Source organism: Peromyscus californicus, unplaced genomic scaffold, assembly GCF_007827085.1.
Source record: "Peromyscus californicus insignis strain IS unplaced genomic scaffold, ASM782708v3 Scaffold_13__1_contigs__length_99412109, whole genome shotgun sequence".
Lineage (NCBI taxonomy): Eukaryota > Metazoa > Chordata > Mammalia > Rodentia > Cricetidae > Peromyscus > Peromyscus californicus.
The window spans coordinates 4629556-4653884 of record NW_026294424.1 but is presented as its reverse complement, the minus strand read 5'-3'; the positions used below and the strand labels follow the sequence as shown (position 1 = coordinate 4653884).

Here is a 24329-nt window from a genome sequence, read left to right as displayed (position 1 = left end):
GAATGTTTTGTGCTCATCTTGCTTGTGATTTGAGCTCCCAAATATATGGTAGATGTCTCATCAGTTTTGGAAAATTCTAGGCCATTTTCTTTGAGTATTATTTCTACTCATCCTCTCTTCTCCCTTTCTGGAATTCCAACGATGTGTTAGGCTTTTGAACGTGTTGCACATGTCCCTCCTACTGACAGTTCTGTCTGCTTGCTTCCTCACTCCTTCTTGTCTGAGCTTCTGTTTGTGCTTCCTCTGGTGACCTACCCTCAGCTTCATTACTTCTGTGTTCTGCTAGGTCCAATCTGCTATCAGACCCACCCATTGCTTTTCAGACAGTGAACATTTTAGCTCTTGAACATCACTTTTAATAGATCCTAGATCTATTAAAGTTCTCCTTCCTCTTCTCCAATCCCCTTTTTACTGTATGTTCTGCAGTACAGTAATTCATAGTTTTGTATGTAAAGTCTAGCTTATGAGTCACATGCTCTTCTCTTGACCATTGATCACATTTTCTTGCCTCCACACTTTTTCAACAGGTTTGAACTGCATGATGGACATCAGACCTAAAACATTCTAACAGTGGCAAGTAATACTGTCTTGTGCTCCCTGTCTTTGGGGAAGGATATTGAATTATCACACTGGCTCAGACATCCAACAGGTTTACCACTACTCTAAGGCTGGTGGGCCTCCATCTTCCCAGACTCCAAAGTCTTCAGAGACTGAACTCTGGCCCTCTGAGTTCCAGCTCGGCCTCCGACCTTCCAACACCCCACTCCATGAACCTTCAACATTTGGCAAACGTCTCCAGGGCAGACTGGCAGTGAGCTTGTGACATACATTTGTCTCCCAAGAGTGCAGGACTGCAGGGAACCTCCCCTTGTTCCTGAGGGGCTTTGTGTCCAGAGTCCTTCTACACCTGAACCAGCGGCCATGCTGCCTGGCTGTACCAGTGCTGATGTGTCCCCCAGCACACTGCACCTGGGTTCTGGCCTCCAGTCTGAACCTTGGGCAAAGAAACATTTGCCTGGGATTGTCAAATGCTTCCTGGGAAGAAGGGCCCGGTCTCTCTGGGCCTCGCTCTCTCCTGAGCCCACAGAACTTCTTCTCATTACCCCAGCACCTGCCCCATTCTTCCTGTGAGGACCCCCTCTGCCAAGGCCTGGTGTGCTTTCCTTCCTGGGCCCAGCATTGTCTAGGATCTCTCCTCATTTACTGTTCTCCCTTGTCTTGGAACCAAGAAGGGCAGATCCTCAGCCTCTAAGTCTAGGGTTTGCGTTCCACTCAGAGTGAGAGGAAATCAGCCAAGAGCCATCTACAGGATAAACTGAACTGTGAAATAGACAGAGCACCCTGCTCCCAGTCTGCTGACTCCCTGAGGTCCCAAGACTTCAAGGCTGCCCACAGGAAAAGCCCACAGAGGTCTCTTCTTGGGGGCATCTGTTCTGGCATAGTTCTATGTTCTGTGCTCCCTCAAAGAAACTCTGGCCTAGCTGGCTGTGTCTGAGGCTACCCTGTGCTGAGCAGGTTCTAAGGAGGCTCTGGACATTCTGCCAGACCCATGGATGACACTACAAAGACCCATATAGAGCCAAAAGGAGGCACTTATAAGATGGCCTCCAAATTGTTTCCAGCCCATCATGAGGCCATCCCTAGGGTATGAAAAACCCATCCCAACAAGCCACTGGACAGAATGCTCATTCCAACAAGAGAAAGGTATGATACAGCAGAAGGGATCCAACACATCGGCAGGAGCCTAACAAACCAAGATAGATGATGTATGAGCTTCCTGAAGGGCACTTCAGGGCTTTTGGGAACTGAGAGCAAACACTGAGCTCTGTGATACACCCAAGGTTGGGCAGTGTGAAGTTTATGGTTCCTTAAAGCTCGGCACACAAAAGCTGCCAACCACTCTGAGGCCCAGGCAGAGCAGATAAAGGCTGGCTTGGGTCACTATGGACACAGGTATTACACTGGAGGATGTGTGGCCAGCTCTCATGACTCAGAGGGGGCTGAGTACTTGACTTCAACAACCTTCTCCCAGCCCTCACCTTATTTTCCGCAGCAACGTGTGGAAGGGCCGGAACAGCTCAGACATGTCCTCCACCTTTCGGTCCAAGTTCAGGGGTCCGTCTGCATAGACCACAAGGCCACTGCATTCAAGACACACAAGCCAGTGTGGTTAGGCTCTGTGGGCTTCTGAGTGAGCCCTATAATTTCAGCTTCAATATCTGTAAGAAGACTGACAGCCAGCTGGGACTTGGGGCAACCCCACTTAGCAAAGCTTAGTGATAGCTTCCCCCTTCACCTCTTATAAATAGAGTTTCAATAAGTCAAGGAAAAGGTAATGGCAATTACTATCCAGACTTTGCCATCAAGTTTATTAGCTTGGTTCACAGTAGGGATCTAACAATCCTGGAATAGATTTGCTCACCTCAATGCTACAGAGAAATGAGATCAAGATTTATTACCAACATCTACCTCATTGAAAGTGAAAAACTAGATCTATAGAAGATCACAGAAATCAGGCCTGCAACAGTCACTTTAAAAGCCAAGCACGAGCTAGAGACAAGTTCCCATGTGGGTCTCCTGTCACCCTTCACGGAAGGAAACAGCCTCCTGTCTACTCCAAGCAAGACTGACCCTTCCCCAGATGCCCCCACCCATGGCGGGGGCTTTCTTCACTGTTCCCTCCCAGCACCTAGCACCCAGCACCCAGCTCAACACCTGCTGAAGGCCAGCTCCAATCAGGTGCCACCTCCAGGCAGCCCTGACCCTATCATCTCATCTCCTTGACAGCCACCTCCACTTGCCCACCCTCTGGAAGTCCCAGGGCCTACTGTCCAGCTCTGAGGTCACCTTCACCAGCCAACTCCCAACTCATCGCCTTCAGAGCCCTATGCCTGGACCCTTCTCCAGTATCTCCTCCAGTGTCTCTGGGGCCCAGATGCTCAGGTTTGGCACATCTCAGGAGCCCACAGACCATTTACCTGTGCCTTTGCCCCCTCATCTGAGCACAGATTAGGGCTATGTGGGCTTTCTGCTTGTTTCTCCAGCTGTGACATGGTCTCCTTGCCAACACAGCCCCAGTTCCCACTGTCCCACACAGAATCCCTGTCAGTTGGTAACAGTCTTCTTGAATATACCTAGTTTGGTAAGAAAAAGTGACAAACAGAATCGAAGGGACTGTTTTCCCCTTTGAAGGATGGATTCTGTGTGCAAAACTAGAATCCAAAGTCACAAGAGAAACAGGCACTGTGCTGCCTCTGGACTCGGTGGTCCTGCTGAGTAGTGAGCTCACACCGAGCAGAAGCAGGTTTGGTCTGTGATGACTGTATCCTGGGCAAATAAGGCAAAAATTGAGAAAGGGGGAGGGAGGCATGAGGCTGTGTGTGTGTGTGTGTGTGTGTGTGTGTGTGTGTGTGTGTGAGAGAGAGAGAGAGAGAGACAGAGAGAGAGACAGAGAGAGAGAGAGACAGAGAGACAGAGAGACAGAGAGACAGAGAGACAGAGAGAGGGGCTGTCTTACAAGATTGGGAGTAAATTCAAACTGCAAGGGGAGGTGGCAAGCGGGCTGGAGACAAGGGGAAGGGTGGTCACTTTAGTCACAGACAGAGTTCCTTCTTACTTAGGGGACCTTAGCCTGTTTATTCCCTGGATTTCAACTGATCATATGAGGCCCACTGCACTAACTATAGAGGGTAATCTGCTGAACTCAAAATTCTATTCATTTAAATGTTAACTTTTTAAAAATAATTTGACTACTTTAAAAAATTTGTAATCCTTTTTATCTCTTTTTTAATTTATTTTTATTTTATGTGCATTGGTGTTTTGCTATGGGTGTCGGGTCCCCTGGAACTGGAGTCACAGACAGTTGTGAGCTGCTATGTGGGTGATGGAATTGAACCCGGGTTCTCTGGAAAAGCAGTCAATGCTCTTAACCACTGAGCCATCTCTCCAGCCCCATTAACTCATTTTTAAGATGCATTCACAACATGCAGACTGAGGTGCAGCCAAATATGTGGGTACAGAGGCTATGCTGACACAAAACTAGTGATAACAGTGTATGATGTGGTAGCCACGTACTAGCAGCATTCACGGAAGAGAGTATCCCTTCCTCCTTGAATGCTCCTGGCATCCTCGTCTGGGATCATCTGGCCACAGATGGAAGGGTTTCTGATCTCTTAATTCCATTTCACTGCCCTTCACGTCTTTCTAAGTGGCCGAGGCCACCATTTTTATTTGTAGTAAGTTTTGAAACAGACTGTATGAATCCTTTTTATTCTTTGTTTCTTTTTCCGAAGTTGTTTTTCTTCTGTAGGCCCATGGAGGTTACATAAGAATTTACTAAATAGTAGCCAGGTGGTGATGGCACATGCCTTTAATCCCAGTACTTGGGAGGCAGAGGCAGACAAATCTCTAAGAGTTCAAGGCCAGCCTGGTCTACAAAGTGCGTTCCAGGACAACCAGAACTGTTACACAGAGAAACCCTGTCTTGAAAAACAAAACAAAAAAAGAATTTACAAAATAGCTTTTCCATTTCAGCCATGAAAGGACGGAGGTGATTACAGGGACTGCACTGAACCTACAGGTCACTCTGGAGAGCACTGACATCCTACCAATCCATGAACGTAGGCTGTGGGTTGTCCTTCTATCTTAGTAGACTTTCTTTATTTTTGTTCCCTCACCACGTTCTGCAGTCCTCAGTTGCCATGTGTTTGACTTCCTTGGCTAAATCTATTCCTAGGTGTTTTATTCTTTTGAATGTAGTTTTTTAAATCTTGTACTTAAGGCTGAAGGTACCGCTCCGTGATATAGCACTTGCTTGGCATGCACAAAGCCAGAGTTTGATCCCTAGCACTGGAAAAAAACAAAATCAAAAACACCCTCATGTTTCTAATAACATTTAGTCACATTCCATAGAATATTAACCCTAAAAAGGAAAGAAATTCTAACACATTTCAATACGCTGAGTGAAATAAGCCAGTCACAGTAAACTAATTCCATGTGATTCCACTCACAGAAAAATTCCTGGTATTGTCAGATGCCCAGGGAAAGAAGAGCAGTGAGTGCTGGGAGGTGCTGGGAGGGACTGGGAGGTGCTGGAAGGTACTGGGAGGGACTGGGAGGTGCTGGAAGGGGCTGGGAGGGGCTGGGAGGGGCTGGCAGGTGCTGGGAGGGACTGGGAGGGGCTGGGAGGGACTGGGAGGGGGTGGGAGGTGCTGGGAGGGGCTGGCAGGTGCTGGGAGGGGCTGGGAGGGGCTGGGAGGGGCTGGCAGATGCTAGAAGGGGCTGGGAGGGGCTGGGAGGTGGTGTTTTTTAGGATGGAGATGGATACCGTTGGACAACACCGAAGTGTTCCCTCCGGAAGGGTTAAAATGGGGCCAGAGAAATGGCTCAGCAGGTACAGTCCCTTGCTGTCAAGCCTGACACCCTGAGCTCAATCTCCAGGATTCACATCGTGGAAGAAGAACTGAATTCCTCAGGCCATCTACTGACCTATACACACACACACACACACACACACACACACACACACACGCACGCACGCACGCACGCACGCACGCACGCACGCGCGCACACACACAGAATTTTTACAGAGGGCTGGAGCTGTAACTCAGTTGATAGAGCACTTGCCTAGCCCTGGTTCTAACTCCAGTAGTGCAAGCCTGTAATCCCATCATGTGGAAGGTGGTAACTGGAAGACCAGAAGTTCTAGGTCATGCTTGAATACACAGCAAGGGTCAGCCTGAGATGCATGACACCCTATTTAAAGAAAAAAAAAAAGGCCTGGTGGTGGTAGCACATGCCTTTAATCCCAGCATTCAGGAGGCAGAGACAGGTGGATATCTGTGTGTTAAAGGCCAGCCTGGTCTACAGAGTAAGTTCCAGGACAGCCAAGGCTACACACAGAGAAATCCTGTCACGAAAAACAAACAAACAAACAAAAATATGATAATAATAAGAATAAAAATCTTGTAGTGACAGCATTTGGTGATGATCTTGTATTTAACATAGTGAGGATGCTTCCTTGACGTTAGTGTTTCTAATATTTTGGTGGCAGAGTATCATTTTAATCAGTGCCTTAGTTTTGGATATTCAGCACCTCAAATGTTTTGATTGTGGATAATCTGTATACATATGTATCTGAGCCTTGTCAGATCAAAGTGGCAAAATTCTACCGAAGGCCACTGTACCTCCACCCTCCAGGAAGCAAGGGACTTCAGTAAGTGCAGGAGGGAGGCCTGTCTTCCTGTGGAGATACACAACCACAACATAAATCCTATCTATAGAACTGCAGGGCCAGAAATCCCACAGAAACAGAAAATAGAGAATGCATGCACACCATGTGAGTATAAGTGTGAATGTAGGCAGTGTAAGTGGTCACAAAGGGTAAGGGGTGTGAGGTGTCTGGGTGACACAAGTATTCTCAAATTAGTGGTAACCAGTACACAAGTCTAGCTGTGGTGAAACTGTGATCGGAATATTAGTGGACGGGTCCGACAGTAGGAAGTTGTACTTATAGAATGTTAAAAAAAATCAAACAGAGTAAGCATACCCATTATGTGAACCTGGAGGTAAGGAACACGGAAGGCAGACCTGGGCAGAGGGGGGGATGCATAGCAAGGAGTCACTGAGGCGGAGGCCAGGCTGGGGCATCCCATGGGTGTGGGAAGGTCCGTTACCCAGGAGGTGGAGCCCTGGCAGGGTAGGAACGGGTGCAGTGTCCTTCTTGTTTGAAAATGTCCGGGACCATTGGTGCCCCAGGAGAGGAGGAGGTGTCACTACTCTGACAAGGGTGTGGGACTGAAGAGTGGGTAGGGCCAAGAGCCTGACTCACACAGATGGCACTGTGGGGGCGGGGGGCAGGTGGGGAGTGGGCAGGTGCTGAGTTGCTGTGGTGTGGACAGACCTTGTGGGAAGAAATGGCTGATGCAGACTTCACCCAGGTGAAGTAGGGCATGGACCAGTGAGATCCTGGGCTGGTAGGCAATAGTGACCCCGTGACACAGGCCCATGTTGGCCAACCAGATGGGCCAGCTGCAAAGTGAACACTGAATCCAGAGGTTTTGGTTTCTTTATTCTTTTAAGGAACTGTTTTAAGATAAATACATTAAATTACATTTGAATGTAAAGGAAAACTGCTCTCCAGCACAGGCATTCCAGGACCCAGGGATGAGTGTAGGGCCACGTACACAGTGGTCACTCAACATGCGCTCCCGTGTAACACAGGGAGAGGCGTTCCGGGGCCTCCTCCTGGGAAGTTAAAAAGCATGAGAAGCAAGAGAACACTAGGTTGTTGGTTGTGTGAGGACCTGGTGAGCATCAAGAAGGGTGCTGTGGAGAAAAGTTCACACAGTGGGGCTCGGCAGGGTGGAGTTTATCACAGATGTTGCACCTCATGATCCTTCAGATCCACACCTGGCTCTGAGGTTAGGGGCTTGCTTCTGAGGGCCCTGTCAGCTGGCTATGCAGTGCTCCCTGTCAGGAGCCAAACCGCCAGGATCTGAGCTCCATGTTCCTGTATCTGCTGTCCTTTCCCACAGACCCTGTGTCTTCTCCACCTTGTGGAGATCTCTTCAATCCTCTCAGCTCTTTTCTAGATCTCTATCCACCCTGAGTAGAAGGAACTTCATGTCGACCTCTAGAAGGAGCTACCCAGAACAAAATCCACAGCCACAGTGGCCTCACTCTACTCCAGGACTAGTGATCTGGGTGGGCTACCGATGCAGTTGCCAGCAGTACGGACACTGATGTCAGCACACAGGGCACCAGTGATACTGGTCAGAGAGAAGTAGGCACTGTTCATCAGCCACGTGTGTCCAGGCACAGACGGGGGTTGAACTACTGTTAAAAAGCGGAACAAACATGGAAAACAGACTCCAGAATGAGTCTGAGTATGGTGGGGGTATGTCTGTGATCCAGTACTAATGGGGTAGAGGTTAGAGGATCAGAAGTTCAGGGTCATCATTCACTACATAATGAGTTCAAGGATAGCCAGGGCTATATGAAACTGTCTTCACCCCTCCCCCCAGTCAACAAACAACAAGAAAGAAAACAGATTCCAGAGTTAAATCTGGAAGCAGTGAGGGCAGGGGCTGTCTGACACTTCTGTTTATTTTAAAACTAGTCTGCTGCCTAAGATAGACTTAAGAATAAGTTTTCCCCCAACCCCACCTGCACTCAGGCAGGAGAGCAGTCGCAGAGCAGGGAGGACATGCATAGCCCAAAATGGCAGCTGGTTCTGCAGAGCCTCCCAGGGAAGCCAGCCCTTAGATACCATCAGTGTATTCTCCTGGGTTGTGGGTAAGTGCTGGGTACTGTACTTCACAGCACTTACAAGGAAGGGTCTGCTAAAAAGAGGGACAGGCCAGTCGGGCGGCAGATTAAAGCACACACCTTTAATCCCAGCACTCGGGAGGCAGAGCCAGGCGGATCTCTGTGAGTTCGAGGCCAGCCTGGTCTACAGAGCAAGATCCAGGACAGGCACCAAAACTACACAGAGCAACCCTGCCTCGAAAAACAAAACAAAACAACAAAAAAAGAGAGGCAGGGTTTTCTGTGTTACAGTATCCATCCTCAGAGATGTGTGCCCATTGAGATAAGGGTCAGTGCCTGTTCTTAAAGACTCAGACCCACACTGGTCAGCACAAACAAGATCTAGAGTCCAAAAGTTTTCTGTTTTATTTTTCAGACATTGACAAAAGAGGTAAGGACCAAATAAGTGGGCCATTTCCTCTTAGTGAACCACAGAGACACCTGTGAGCCAGAACAGGTCCTCCTAGGAAGGGCCACTCCAGCCCACTTTATGTGGGCTACCAGGGATTTCCAGTCCCCTAGCTCTACATCCTCAGAAGGCATGACGCTCCCAGATTCTGTGGATGAAGGGCATTTTAAAGGGGGCATCCCTGGAGTGTGATGTGATCCTTTGGGTATGCTGAAGAGAAGGAAGTGAACTCTCTAAGGAAAGGGCGAGCATATGCAGAAGGGGGCCAGAGATGCTGGGCCATTAGAGGGTTCTGGAAACACCCGACAGTGCTCAACTTCAGGCTAAGCCTGAAGACATCTAAGACATACAAGCCGGAAGCCTGACAAGGAGTGTCTGGTTTGGCACTGGCCCCCTGCTTTGCAGCTCCCGACACCTGCCACAGCACTTGCCTGTGCAATAGCCCAGAACACTGGCTGTCCTGAAGCACCATTTCACCACTGTGTTCCCACTTCCCTGGGAAAGCATCTTCAGGTTCCTCTAGGTTCCCTGAGGTTCCGCTGTGAAACCAATCTCTCCATGGCCTAGACATGGACCCATCCTGGCCTCTGGGCCCTCTTCTTCTCCCTACAGGACCCCCATTTCCACTCTCAGTCCAGCTATGCTCCTGCAGGCCATCTCCCAGACTGCAAACCCGGCCAGCCTCCACCAAGCTCCCCAACCCCATGGACACCCACCCAGCAGAAAGATGGCCCTAGACACTCAGAATGTCCAGCAAGTGACTGAGCATATCATCTTTGAGTTATGTAAGGCACCAAATCCTGCATGCTATCTTTACACCTTGGACCCCACAAGACTCCAAAGGCTGACCTGAGAGTTCCTTGTTCTCCGCAAATCTGTTCTACCATTCTAGTGGGAAAGGGTCTCCACTAGGGCTCCTATTTAGCCAGCTAGGTCACAGCTCACCTGAACCTAATGGGCTCCATGTCCCTGCAGGCCAGAAACTACTCACTTAAACTAACCTTATTCCCCTTTGGGAACTGGAGCCCCTCATCTTCCTGTCACCACAGAGCCTGCCTCCCACAGCCCCGCATGGTTACTCTGTACCAAAGAGACCCTGCACAGTGTATGGGTCCACCTCACCTCTCCAGCACCAGGTGGCAGGGCTCACCATCTCACGGTCTGTAATAGGAGCTCCCATCACCCCCAACAGGGGAAGCAGGAAGTTCTCTGAACACTTGGCTCCTCATCTGCTGACGGAGAACAGGAGACCAGACTGGGGACTGCTAGGGGTTGACCAGAGCAGAGTCTTCAGGGTGTGAGAACCATTACCAGGACCCAGGAAGCAGAGGGCACTCACCACACAATGGCCAGCCGAGGAATGGTGAACATGAGGGCAGGTTCGTAGTCATCAATCATGTCCTGGGTCAGATACCCGAAATCCAAGGCTCTGGCAGAGGGAGAGGGGAGTGAGGGGGTATCTGTAGGTAGACTCCAAGTGTTGGGAGCAGAGCACCCAACCTTCTCTTGTATTCCCAGGGGACAGGCAGGTGAGGAGGGTGGCCTGTATCACATCAGTCACACATGGAAGACAAGGCCATGCTTTGCTTGGAAAGCCCCAGGAGAGTGGCCAAAGCTCAGTCTTTTTCCTGCCTGTCCCACCTCTGTCCCCGAAAAGAATGGAAGGGCAGGCGGTGGGTGACATGTGTGAAGATACCTGTCATTCTGTCAGTGTCTGTCATTACCAGCGCTTTGCGTAAGTGTGAAGCTAAGACCATTCAAGGGCCAAGCGCAAACGTGGGGCAAAAATATTCCCCAATCTGGCACTCCTAGGGAATCTAGGTTAGCTCCCTTCCCCCACTGTAAGCAGGTGGCTTTCCCAACATAACACCCCGTAAGCAGGTGCTCCACCATCAGGACTTCAAAGCAAAATGTATTTTCTGTCACCCTGTTTTCTGGCAATTTGAAACACTTCTGAAAGCATAAACAGCGAATGATCTGCCTTTTAAAAATAACGACTTGTGGTGTGATTTAGTCAGTTTCAAAACTAGCACCCCTGTCAACACTCTGAGGTAAATCTTGGCCCCAGACTCTATCTGGAGAATCTGACTTTGAATGGCCAAACAAGGCCTGATGGAAACAGCAATGATCTACCCATGGTGACCGGGGCTGAGCCCTCGGGGGGCCCACAGAGACTCTGAGGTGAGCAGCAGAGGCAGAGAGGTGAGGGGGTCATGGGGGCGAGGGAACTAGGGGATATGTGTGTGGTGGGGGTCTAGACAGCAGCTGCCTATTAAGGGAGAGACTTCTCCGTCTGTCTACTACATGACTTCACTAATGGCACCCGCCCTTTCGGCCCAGAGCAGAGGGAACCTGGGGTGCAAGTGAGTGAGGGCTTTGCCCTCTGTGTACCAGTAAGCATGATGGGTAAGGGAAGCAGCAGGCTGCTGTCTTCCCACCTGGGTGTCCCCGACAAGATGCCACCCTGAACAGCCTGCCCTCACCTCTCCACTGTCTCACAGAACAGCACGATGACCTCCTGCTGCACATAGTACTCTCTGGGGGACTTCACAGGCACCATGGCTGAGACATAGCTGCAACACAGAGGCTGTCAGACCTGTGTTCCCCAGCTCCCCAGGCTTCCCCAAACAAGAACGTTAAATCAAAACCACAGCCCTTGATCTACCGCTACCCCATGCTGTTGGTTTCGTAAATACACAGCTCCCAGCTTTACAGGGATAATTTAAGGCAGAGCTCCTGCTAACCCAGGCTTTATGTGATACTTCTTCAGACCCCCAGTCCTGTTCCAACTCAGCCTTGACTGCCATGAAACTACCCCATGTGAGGAAGCAATACATTAGTATATATGAATCCATGAATGGGGAGCAGGCACCTGGGAGCCCCCCTCCCCCAACAGAGTGCAAAGTCAGGCCCTATGTATCTAAAATGCCCAGGAGTGGTCCCAGATGTACACAGGACCCAAAGGATATTTGCTGAGCAGTTGGGGGATATTTATCTACCTGATCCTAGTAACATTTTCATGCCTCCTAAACTACCAACTATATATATATATATATATATATATATATATATATATATATATATAGCTATGAGACACAAGAAAATAATACTCAATTGTCTGCACTCTGACTTCCAAGAGAATACCTCCTTCTAGAGGCCAATCATGGTATTCTACCATCAATCTTTATTAACAGAGGCCACTGAAGGCATGGATTTCCTGTCTGCAAGCATCACAAAGTTGGTGCACAGAGTACAGTAGGCCTCTCCCTTAGGCCTCTCCTCAGACCTGTCCCCCAGGGGTTGTGACTGCCAGAGCCCTGCTGGAGTGCATGACCTCTGCTCTCCCTCTTATCTCAAAGGCTCCCTCACCCCCACCCACAAGCTCCCCAAGGGCTAGCCACCCAACTCCTCCCTCATCATTGTCTACATGGAAACATCAAGATGTGCCCCCAAAGAGCTGGCACCCCAAATTCATGAGCAAAAGGCATGATTCCAAATGTCTAAAGCACCTCCATAGGGCCCTCAAGGTCACCTGAGCTCGAACTCAGCAAATAGGACATCAAAATGCCTCAGTGCCTCCCGCATCTTCTCTGTGTAGGTGTTGAGGTCTCGTAGTGCCTGGTCACGGAGAGCGCCCCGCACATCCTCCAGGCTGCGAGTCAGCTCCTTGGCCAGGGGCCGCATAGCCATGCTCTCGAGCTCACGATTCATGATGATGGAGCCAGCTGCCAGGCACTGTGGGCAGGAGAATATGCTTAAGAGTGGCCTGTAGCTCTTAGAAGTTGCATGTCCTCAGGGAACCTGACCCTGTGCACCTCAAGGTCTCAGTGCCCAGCGTAAGACTCAATGCAGGGGAAACCAATGATGTGACTCTTATTGCCTCCTGGTCCAGGGTGACCGTTGGGAGCCAAGAGCATCTACAGGCCACACTCAGGGTTGTGTCCTGGAACAAGACAGCAGCAAGGGTCCAGCCACCCTGCAGACCATTAACTTTATGGGAAGTCGCAGATGCCTGTTGCACACATACATCTACATTTTTTTGGAGGGTTTTTTTTTTTTTTGAGACAGGGTTTCTCTGTGTAGCTTTGCGCCTTTCCTAGATCTCGCTCTGCAGAACTCACAGAGATTCGCCTGCCTCTGCCTCCCGAGTGCTGGGATTAAAGGCGTGCGCCACCACCGCCCGGCTGCACACATACATCTAATACTAAAAGGAACATGATCTCCTCTGATATCCATAATCATCCACTAAAAAAGCACCCCACTTCTGGTTGGTGAAGAGGCCTCCATGCACCCTCAACCCCCTATATCTCTGAGAGACCCAGGCTGTGCTTAGAAACATAGGAAGTTTGCCTATTACTCTCAAGGTCAGGTCCAAGGAGTACACACAGCCCCCAGTTGGCTTCTTCTGGTATAGACGCTCAGTCTACTAGCTGGCTCTCACTAGTTTGGGGCAGAACCAAGCCACCAGCCAACCCATCAGCATTAATCAGGACAAGAAGCAATTTCCTGTCAGCTGAGGGAAGTGATCACTGATTTCCCAGGTCTGTCCTGAAGGGGAGCATTGAAGTATAGGCTCCAAGCCTCAACAGCACTCCCAGAACACACACATCAGCCCAACTAGTGGAGCGAGACCTGTCCCCTTCCACATCTCCTCACAGGAGCCTCTGCCCTGGGCCGCACTACACAGAGTGAATGCCAAAGCTAGGAGCGGACAACCTGCTGTGGCCACCAGACCAACAGGAACCTCAGGGAGGACCCAGCCAGATGGTTCAGAAAAGAGGCATGGAGTAGTACGGGTGGATGGAAAGATGAGAGAAGATGGAGCATGAGGCAGGTAAGAGCCACAGTTCCATGGGGAGGGGTGTTAGGGACAGCACAGAGGGATTACAGATGACAGGCTGCGGTCATGGCCCTGGATCCCCAGTGCTTTGAGAACATGGACAAGGGAGATAAGCTTGGTTTTAACTTTTTTTGAGAGGTATAGGAAGTCCCCAGACTGGGGAACAGTGGTCCTACTACCCCACTGGGGAAGGCACCTTCCTCATGTCTCACTGGAAGATAAGCTATAGGGAGATGTGGAGTGAGTTTCTCTGAAGAGTGCCCCCTTACGTTGCCATTGCGGTAGGTGGGTGAGAACCATGCTCACACTGGTATCTGAGGTGCAGTGACAGGGTCCTGGATGCCTGGGGAATCTAAGAAACTCCTAACAACCAATCACACGAGACCCCTCATCTGCACCAGCAGTGTTGGAGAGTGCAGGGTCATGGCTCTCCCTGATGTTCCAAGGGGCTGGTGGCCAAGGAAGTTCAGGCCACACCTTCTGTAAACAAAGGGCAGATAGAACCCCTGGAGAACACGGGGCATCTGTGTCTGCAGGTGTCTGTGGGCGGATTCACAGGGACATGGCTGGAAAAGGGTGTTCAATGTGAGGACAGGGAATCCCAGCAGCTGCCCACTACCTCAGCCCCGAACCACAACTGGCCAGCCAAGTTGTCATGCCGGATCTCCTCAGGAAACTTGACGCAGAAATCCCGAGGGGCACGGTCCTGAGGGATGCACTCCTCCATGATCTGATTAATGATGTTTAACACATTGTCCTGAAACAGAAAGAAAGACTGCTCACCGGAACTACAGAAGTGACTGACAGCACATCCTGCCTCCCCACAGCAGGCTCAGAGGGAAATGCCTACAACCATTCCCTCCGGGGACAATACCAATGTGTCCCCTAGTGGCCTGTTGCTGGAACACAGTCCTGTGACTTGACTGAGAAGTAGATTTCACATCACTCTTTGTAACAACTGAACCGTCTTCATAGAAAGAGGACAACAATTTCCCTCCTGCCTGCCCCTGCATGTCATGGCTCCCCCAGGTGCCTCTGCACACTCATCCACGTTCTCTTGGACACTAGGTCAGTGGAGTTCTATGAAAACTTGTCTCTGGAGACTGGGGAGACAGCTCAGCAGATACATTGCTTGCTGTGCAAATATAAGGCCCTGAGTTTGGATCCCCAGCACCTACTCTTAAGAAAAGGACACAGTAGCACATCTGTGACCTCAGCACTGGGGGAGGGGTGGAGACAGGAAGCCCCTGGGGACTTGCTGGCTCCAGTTTCAGTGAGAGACCTTACCTCAAAAAATAAGGTGGAGAGCAACTGGGTACTGCTGGCCTTCAGACTTGCCCACACAGGTACCACATGTACACACAGGCACACACACACATACACAAACATGACTTTCACTGTCCGTTTCTGATTCATTATAATTCACATTACAAGCCTAGGCTATCCTTGGTGTATCTGCTTACTTCCAGGCAGTGACATTGCTGAGGGCCACTATGTGAAACCAGCCCTTTCACTATGTGAAAATCTCCCCAGAGTCAGGATGTCAGTTTCTACAACAGAGTTAACATCCCATGTATGAGTAAAAGGGTCCCTCAGCCCCAGTGATGACCAGCTGGAGACCCTTGTCCTGTCTGAACCTCAGTTTTCTCACAGGATCAGGGGCACAAAAATCTTCGGACCAAGTAAGGAAAGTCTGTTGGCTCAGCTCTTTCAGACCCTGCTCCTTCACCAAGCAGTAACCCTCCTACCTGCTCTGGGGCCAGAAAAAGACATCCCAGTACCTGTCTGTCAATACAAAGGCAGTTCCAACTCCACCCCATGGCTGTGTAACCTATGGCATGGCACCTTGCTTTTCTGATCCTCAGCAACAAATGGAGACCTCAGTTCCATGGCAGCTTGGAGTCTGCATATGTTACAGTTTGTAAAACTTGGGACCTTCCATAGACAGCTACTTCTTTGTTTTGTTTGACACAATGTCTCACTTTGTAGTCTGGGCTGGCCAGGAACTTGCAAAAAATCTTCCTCTCTCTGCCTCCTGCGTGTAACACTATGTCGTGTGTGTGTGTGTGTGTGTGTGTGTGTGTGTGTGTGTGTGTGTGTGTGTGTGTGTGTGTGTGTGTGTGTGTGTGTGTTCCCACCTATCCACACATGCAGAGGCCAGAGGAGGATGGTGGGTGTCCCACTCTATCGTTCTCTAACTTATTCTCTTGAAAGAGGGTCTCTCACTGAACCTGAAGCTAGGCTGACTGACCACCTAGCAAGTCCTGGAGAGCCTCTATTCCTCCACCCACACCCCACACCCTGCCTACAGCACTGGTGTTCCAACATGTGTACAGCTCATCCATTTTTCTATGTGACTATTGGGGATTTGAACACAGATTTTCATATTTGTAGAGCAAACACTCTTACCTACTAAGCCATCTCCCTAGCCCTTGACTGGAAATTCGGAGCCCGGCCAAGATGGAGTTGCTAGAACCAAATTTGCTCCACACCAAATAGCAGAGGAAACGATGTATCTCAGGGATGGATGAGGATGGGCAGTGACCCTGAGACAGACGATAACAAGGCATGCCCTGTACAGCACAGGGAGACAGCAGCCAGTGGGACAAGGCAGCTGGAACCTCAAGGGCAGAACAGCAGAGAAAAGAGACACATAAAGAGAGGAATGCTGACAGGAGGTACCCCACAGGGGTTCAGCACCGACCTAACAACACAAGCTTGTGAGCAGTGAGCTCTCACTGTGCTGGCGCAGATCTCTGACATCTCAGAGCAACAGGGAGCACCCCCTGTCTTACCATGGTGAAGAGAGGTTGACCCGGACTAACACAGCTCTGATCGGCCTAACAGCTTTAAAAACAAGACACACCTTCTGAGTAGCTAAGTGTGAAGGGTTGAACGTGAGAGATCTCCCGCTGGGTTCCCAGCCCCGTAGAGCTATTTGGGGAAGTTGTGCAAATCAAGGAGCAGAGCCTCACCGGAGGAGTAAGTCATTAGGGAGAGGTGTATTCTCTCTCCATGCGCGCGCACACACACACACACACACACACACACACACACACACGCACGCACGCACATGATGACGCGTGTTAAAAGGTAAAGAGTCCCATGAAAGAGAAAATCAACAAAGCCAAACACAGTTCAGTTGAGATGATAAATAAAACTGACAAAGCTCTACTAACACACTCAGGAGGAGGAGACACAGCGCACAGGAGAGAAGACATTGCTACACAGCCTACAGACACTAACACGACTACACAATTTATGCTGACATGGAGAAGAAATTTCTTCTTTGATTATTTTTATTTATTTATTTTACATACCAACCACAGTTTCCCTCCCTCCTCTAGACACAGAGACGGTGAGAAACCCGAGTGTACGTACCGGCACAGTATTCCAACTTTGAGCAGTGTGACACTGCTTTCCATCATTTGTGCGATGCCCTGATTAGTATCAGAGAGTGAATAAACAGATAAGACAGATCACTACAGAAGAAAACAGCAGACATGGTGGTGCACAACTATACCTATGGGGCTGAGACAAGAGGACTGTGAGTTCAAGCCCAACCTGACTAAGCAAGACTCCATCGCAGCCGGGCGGTGGTGGCGCGCGCCTTTAATCCCAGCACTTCGGGAGGCAGAGGCAGGTGGATCTCCGTGAGTTCAAGGCCAGCCTGGTCTACAGAGTGAGATCCAGGAAAGGCGCAAAGCTACACAGAGAAACTGTCTCGAAAAATCAACAACAACAAAAAAAGACTCCATCGTAAAAACCACATGAAGAGGAAGAAAGGAAAGGAAAAGAAAGGTAAGGAGGGGCAGAAGGAAGAAGAGGAAAAGGCAGCATTTTAGGTCAGTCACTTGGCACTCCTCTTTCAATGATAAACTGAATGCTCGCTACGGGCTAGGTACTGGGGTGAACCAGTGGATGTTACAGACAGAGCTCTGCCCTCACAGCACCTGCCTGCAGCTGATGCTGGGCAATGGCAAGAATAATAATGGAAACAGTATTTACTGTGTAAAAGTATTCAGTATCATTTAACATAATAAGAAACTTGATTATCCCAATAGTCACAAAGAAAGTATTTGACAAAACTCCAACATCCATTCCTGATAAGAGCCCTCAGCAAGCTATAAATAGAGCCAACTTCCTTGGAATGATAAAGGGGGTCTGCAGAAATCCTACAGTTCACATGCTTGATGATAAAGGACTGACCACTGTCTCTCCCAAGGTAAGAACAAGTCTGTTCATCAAGTATGCCAAGCACTGGACTGGAACTCCAGGAGGGTCTCAGGGAACAGGGCACAGCATACAACACAAAATGAAGGCAGCTAATGAAGAGAGAAGTAGAAAGCTGGGGTTGAAGAGATGGCTCAGAAGTCAGGAGTACATACTGCTCTTAAAGAGAAACAGAGTTCTCTGGACCCTCACGAGGCCGCTCACAATTGTCTGCAGCTCCAGCTCCAGGGGGACCTGCCACCTTCTTCTGGGCTGCACATGCACCTGTACTCCTTTGCACATACCCACACACAGTTACACATGCATACACATAATCTAACAAAAATAAATCTTTTTGAAAAAGAAGCACAAAACTTTTTTGCAGAAAACATCTATACAATATCCAGTAGACTAAAAGAACAATGTCAAAAGCAGTAAGTGAATTAGAAAAGGATCCATGAAATGCATCTGGGAACCAGGCACAGTCCAGCTACTTGCTGAGGCAGAAATGTCTCTTCATCTCAAGAGTTCAAGGCCAGCTTAAGCAACATAAACACACCCCCCAGCTCAAAAATGTAATGTGTGTGTGTGTGTGTGTGTGTGTGTGTATTCTTCTTTCAGTTTCTTGATATACAATTCCTAAAACCCTTGCAGTCGCAGAGGTAATAAATAGTCTTTGCCTGTTAATGAGATGGCAGGTAGCCAGGCTCTGAGTAGTTTCAAGATGGGACTAGCCCACTACAGGGCACAGGCCTAGATTTTCAACTTTATCCTCAAACTCTGAGGGGGAGGAGAAAGCATCAACCATAGCTGTGCATGAAACCTCCATAAAAACAAAGGACAGATGGGGTTCAGAGGGCTTCTGGGTTGGCAGTCTAGGATGGTAGCACGGTAGCATTTTCCAACTCCACAGAGACAAGAGCGCCCTGCTCAGGCCATGTCCAGATATTACCCTGAGCACTCTTCACACGTTACACCTGCCTCCTTCATCATGCCAATGTTTTTTGTTTGTTTTTGTTTTTAATTTTTATTTCAAGTGCATTGGTGTTTTTGCCTGCATGTATGTCTGTATGTATAAGGGTGTCAGATCCCCTGGAACTGGAGTTACGACAGTTGTAAGCTGCCATGTGAGTGCTGGGAATTGAACCTGGGTCCTCTGGAAAAGCAGTCTGTGCTCTTAACCACTGAGCCATCAGCTCCTTTATCATAAACATCACAGGTAAAGGCAGCACTCACCTGAATTCGGACAGCGTCTTCAGGAAGCATTAGAACCACTGAGCTGAGCACACCCATCTGGTAGGGCAGAATCCTGTTTCTACTGTCAGGAGTAGTGAGGGACCTTGTAAGAATGGAGGGCAGAGAGCAGGAAGAACAGCGCAGTGTGACCTGCATTCCCTCGGGGTGACCTCAGGTCACAAGATCGGCTTATAGAAGTCCATTATCTTCCTACAGAGCAGCACACCAAGCACTCAGACTAAACTCGATAAAACAGTGCCAGTTGGGACACCATGAAGAAACGTGGAATTCTGGGTTCACGGGCAGAACTTGCATGAGGTGCCGAGGATGGGGACTGGAGTCCCCAGCTGCAATGCTGGCTGGGCCTCAGCCAGCTAACAGGTCCTACTGGGGCTGGGAAGCACTGCGGTACATGTCTGGATTGGGGCAGGGGAGAAACTGAGTCAACACAGACAGCATGGCCACACAGGGGCCAAGAGGAGGAGAGAGCTGAATCTTGGACCTAAGAGGCTAGGGAGGGAGGAGAAATGGCAGTGGGTATGAGGTGAGACAGAAAACAGGGTCCTGTGAGCCAAGTAACAAAGAACAGTGCAGAGAGATGCACACAATCTCTGGTCCCCATGCTTCCCTCCCAGACCCCAAGACAAGGGAGAAGGTGTGTCCTCAAGACACAGCCTGGACCTAAGTGTTTTCCACAGACCCTTCTCACAGTATAAGACTCACTGTGATGAGCCCTGACCCTTGACCTAAGAAGGGACCACCAGCTTGACATCCCTTTCCCCAACCTACCTAAAATAATACTTTGTCACTGACATCAAGACACACCTAGCTCAGAGCGAGACATTAAGGTGGCCACAGCCATCTCCCAAAGTGACCACACCTGTCCCCCTTCCCAACAGACAGGAGTAGGGAGGAGGAGCCTTCAGCCCCTCTGATCATCTCCTGTGGAGCTTCTCACCTTTGCAGGTGGCTCCCTAGTGACTGTTGCTCTCTCAGGAGCTGTTTCTAGCAGGAGCTCCTGGAAGCAGAGAGGCTGGCCCTGAAGGAGCCTAGGGCATCTATTGGAACATCCAAACAGACACATGGTGGGTGGAGGCTGTGTTGAACAGCTCAGAGCCACAGAGTCCAAAGATCATGACGCAGACAGGGCCCTTACACTGGAGCTCCGTGGGAAGAGGCCACAGACAAGAACATGAGGAGGGAATGACCACCTGGAGGCAGCCTGGAGTGTGATCACCTTGGCTACTTTGTGGAGGCCCTCTGTCCAGTGAGCATGCACCAGCCCCACCTCCCAGAACAGAGGACCCAGCAAGAACGTGTAGGCAAAACACACAAAGAAGGTTCCTGAACTTTTCGAAAGACTGTGCTTGTCACTTGACGAAACTTTGCCCCTGCTGGAAACGCCTCGTGAACATTTGCTGCACTGGAAGAAAATGCTGCTGGCAAGGTATTTTTAGTAGCAGCTTCCAGGGCTGTCTCTGAATTATGCAGCAAAAGCTCACAGCACCATGAGTCAGCAGCCGAGTGCAGTCACGTCCCCCACTAGCTCTACACACATTCCCCAGAGCAGCCAGAGCAAGTACCTCCCTTCCCAAGCCAGCTGCTCCCTACCTCACTCTGGCCCTCGGCGGCTGCTCTTCCAAAGTGTCCTGTACAGTTAGCACTTGCAACCTAGCCCCCACATCATCCTGCCCAAGAGTACACTCCTCTTGGGTCTAGTTCCTTCAATATCTCCAGGGCCCTGATCACATCCCGACAGGTGGCAAAGATATACGCTTACCAAGGACAGGTCACAGCATCCATCCTTGGTTACACTTACCCACGTAAGAATCTCGCCCCAAGACCCCCCCCCCAGGATAAAGACACATACCCCAATGCCCCCACCTGCCCGCTCACCTGGCAGGAGCGGAACTGGCTGACAAGCAGTGTGCACCGCTGGGGCTCCTTCCGCCCATCCAGGCTGTCCAGTTCCGCAGCCACCTGGTTCAGCTCCTCATCAGCGTAGTAGAACTGGGCCAGCAGCTGTGGGTCTGACCTCTGCAGGAGAGAGAGAGGTGCCAGGAGCATGAGGGAGTGGTAACTGCTGGAGGACACAGTTCCTGGGAACCTTGTTCCTACAGGGCAGGATGCCATTGGGATGACCCCCAGGGCCCAGTCCCTAATCTGCACTCTTCCACCCCAAGCAGTAGCCAGCTCATCAAATTTCTATGTAAGAACCTTTAGGACTACAGCCAGAGCAAAAGCCAGGCCACTGGGGCTGGGCCCACTTACCTCACCCTCCACCCTACACGAAAGATTCTCATTAGAATCCCAGAGGAGAGGAAGAGATAGGCCCAGGGCCCTGGGGTGACAGAAAACATCTCAGGAGAAAACAATTATATAAGTCAGGCCTGGTGCACACACCTGCTATCCCAGCACTAGGGGGGCTGAGGCAGGAGGATTGTATATTTGATATGAGCCTGAATTATGTAATGAGATTTTGTACAGAACTACTTTTTTGTTTGTTTGTTTGTTTTTTGAGACAGGGTTTCTCTGTAGCTTTGGAGCCTGTCCTGGACTAGCTCTGTAGACCAGGCTGGCCTCGAACTCACAGAGATCCGCCTGGCTCTGCCTCCCGAGTGCTGGGATTAAAGGCGTGCGCCACCACCGCCCGGCTCACTGAACAGAACTTAAATCACTAAACAGAAATGACGAAGACAGCCACTGGAGGAAGTGGCCCAGGATAAGACCATAATTTTGCTGCGCTGGAACGAGACTGACTGGCAGAGCTTGTGGTCGGTCCTCCGTTCTCCGCCCTCTCGGCCCCATTTCTGTAACATCGGGGAACAGTCGGTCCTCCGTTCTCCGCCCTCTCAGCCCCATTTCTGTAACACCGGGGAACAGTTGTTTCCTCAGCTGAGGCCTCCCTTCCACTGAACTCAGGGGTGTTCTGGTCTTGCACCAGCTGAACTCTGAGTAGAACCCAGGCTCCCTGTCTCTTCCATCAGGCCTGATGCCTGCCCACTGTCTCTGCTGCAGCCCCACTGGCCGGCTTCTTTTTCTACGCACACACTGCAAACCCACCACTCTGGGCCTTTGTGCAATGGTTCCCTAGGTTCCGAGGTATGAAGGACTCCTTCCCTTAGACCCGACAGCCCAGAATTCAGAGAGATGAAGAAAAGTGGTGAAGCCCAGCATGTTTTGGTAATGGATGCTCGTGACTACAAGAGAAAGACATGGGAGAGGGTTGAAGATCTATGGCTCCGAGGCAGAGCATGTGCATTGCATGCACAAGGCTCTGGTTCAGCCTCTAGTATCAGGAGGAAAAAAGACCCAATGAGTGAAATGTAACCAAAGGGACCCACCCGTATTTGCTGTAATGCTGCTCACATGTGTGCACACATGCACACACAGCGCAACAGTGACACCTGGCCCGCTCTCTCCCACTCATGCATGTGGCTGTTTACACCACAGTGTGTTAAACGTAAGGCAACTTCTGGCCATTATTTGTAGTTTCCTCTCCTTTCCCTCGGTGTCCCCCATCCCTTCCCTTTCGCTTTGCATGGCCAGGCCTCAGGGAGGCTTTTCTTGAACTAGAGGACCATCATCACAAACATGCACCAGCCCTGAACCTCCCAACCAGCCAAAGACACTGGGGAGGGGGGACCCCAGCTGTGGCCAAGTGGCCCCTCACGGGGCTTGAACTCCTAGAGACACCACTCAGAATTTGCATTAGCGCCTCACAGCCAGCTACAGTGCCTGGTCAAGTTGGGTATGAAACCTTCCCAAGACATTCTGCAGAGGGCTGAAAGGAAACTCCCAGATGTTGCTTGACCTGGTCTAGATGCAGATGCAGCACCCTCCCCTTTCCATGGGTGATGACATCCTACAGGTGGAAAGAGAAAGGCCCCTGGTGCCAGCCCTGCACCTAATGCTGGCTAGCTTCCCCTCCACACCTGGACTGACTTCTCACGCTGCCGCCACACCCACGAGGGCTATGACACGGCGGAGACTGTGAGGAGATGAGATCAAGACTTATAGTTGGGGTCTGGAAGATGTCTCAGTAGGTAAAGGTCTGTTGTGCAAGCATAATGACCTGAGTTCAGATCTTCAGAGCCCACCTAAGACCAGACACGGCAGCACATGTCCAGAACCCCAGCACTCCTACGACAAGACAAGAGGTGGGGAAAAGAGAGGCTCTAGAAGCTGATGACGGAGCAAGCTCATAGGTCAGCTAGTCTGCACACAGAATAACAACAAAGAGACCATGTCATAGGCCAGCTAGCCTGCACACAGAATAACAACAAAGAGACCATGTCTTAAAAAGGATCAGGCACAAGGACTAATGTCCAAGGTTGTCCTCTGACCTACACGTGTATCATGGCACACCCACCCACATTCACAAACACTAACCCATGTGTGCAAGCACACATGCACACACACAACTGAGATGGCTCAGCATATAAAGCCAACAACCAGAGTTTGATTCCCTGGACGAACATTATAGAAGTAAAGACCCAGATCCCACAAGTTGTCCTCTGACCTCCACATGCATGTACAAATGAAAAAAGTTTAAAATAATTTTTTAAAAAAACAGGGTGGGCTGGGCATGGTGGCATATGCCTTTAATCCCAGGACTCAGGAGGCAGAGGCAGGTGGATCTCTGAGTTCAAGGCCAGCCTGGTCTACAGAGCGAGTTCTAGGACATCGAGGGCTACACAGAGAAAAAGACATGATGGGAGATGAGAGACACGTTTATTCCTCTCTTCCCACAGCACAGTTCCAACTAACTCCAGGCCCTGGCCCTGTCTTCTCCTCTACGTGGCCATGACTCTGCAAGGCCAAAGCTGTCAAGTCACACTCTGATACAGCCCCCAGGACCCCGGTCTGCTTTGTGGTGTTACTAGCTCCCCCTCCTAGGTGCCAGGGCCTCCTGACATTCCCCAAGGGAGAAGGCGCAGCCCTAGGCACACCTATTTCCCAACTGACAGAAACAGCTTCCTTCTGTTACCCACTTCTCCTGGAAGAGACCCGGCTCCTTCTCAGAGCAGGGATAAGGGTGGCGACTGGCCACCCAATAGACTGTGCTGGACACTTCACCAATGGTAAGGCCCACTTTACCTGTCACCCAGCTCAGGGTGGTCACCCGGGTCAACAGAACCATAGTTCCCCTCTGACCTCAGACCCACAAGCTCCCCAGCAGGATGAGTACAGGAATGGGGAAGGCAGGGCACAGTAGCAGCAGTCACAGAGTGGATACCCCACTGAGGCGGAGCGCCTCTCAGAACCACACTTTGGAAAGACGCGCTTGGCGAACAGCCTCCCTGTGTCCCTGTGTCCCTTCAG

The 24329-nt window shown here is 50.3% G+C and overlaps 1 protein-coding gene across 4 annotated transcripts in view; it reads right to left on the bottom strand.

Moving 5' to 3' along the window:
* The window catches only part of Zfyve28 (zinc finger FYVE-type containing 28), a 98606-nt gene that overhangs the window by 31667 nt on the left and 42610 nt on the right, over window positions 1-24329 (bottom strand). For all 4 annotated transcript variants that reach the window (XM_052736203.1, XM_052736201.1, XM_052736200.1 and 1 more), the window contains exons 2-7: window positions 20901-21041; window positions 14176-14313; window positions 12249-12451; window positions 11200-11289; window positions 10056-10145; window positions 2040-2141 (exon numbers count right to left, since the gene is read on the bottom strand). In XM_052736203.1, coding sequence (XP_052592163.1) covers window positions 2040-2141; window positions 10056-10145; window positions 11200-11289; window positions 12249-12451; window positions 14176-14313; window positions 20901-21041 — 764 coding nt within the window. The remainder of the gene's footprint in view (window positions 1-2039; window positions 2142-10055; window positions 10146-11199; window positions 11290-12248; window positions 12452-14175; window positions 14314-20900; window positions 21042-24329) is intronic.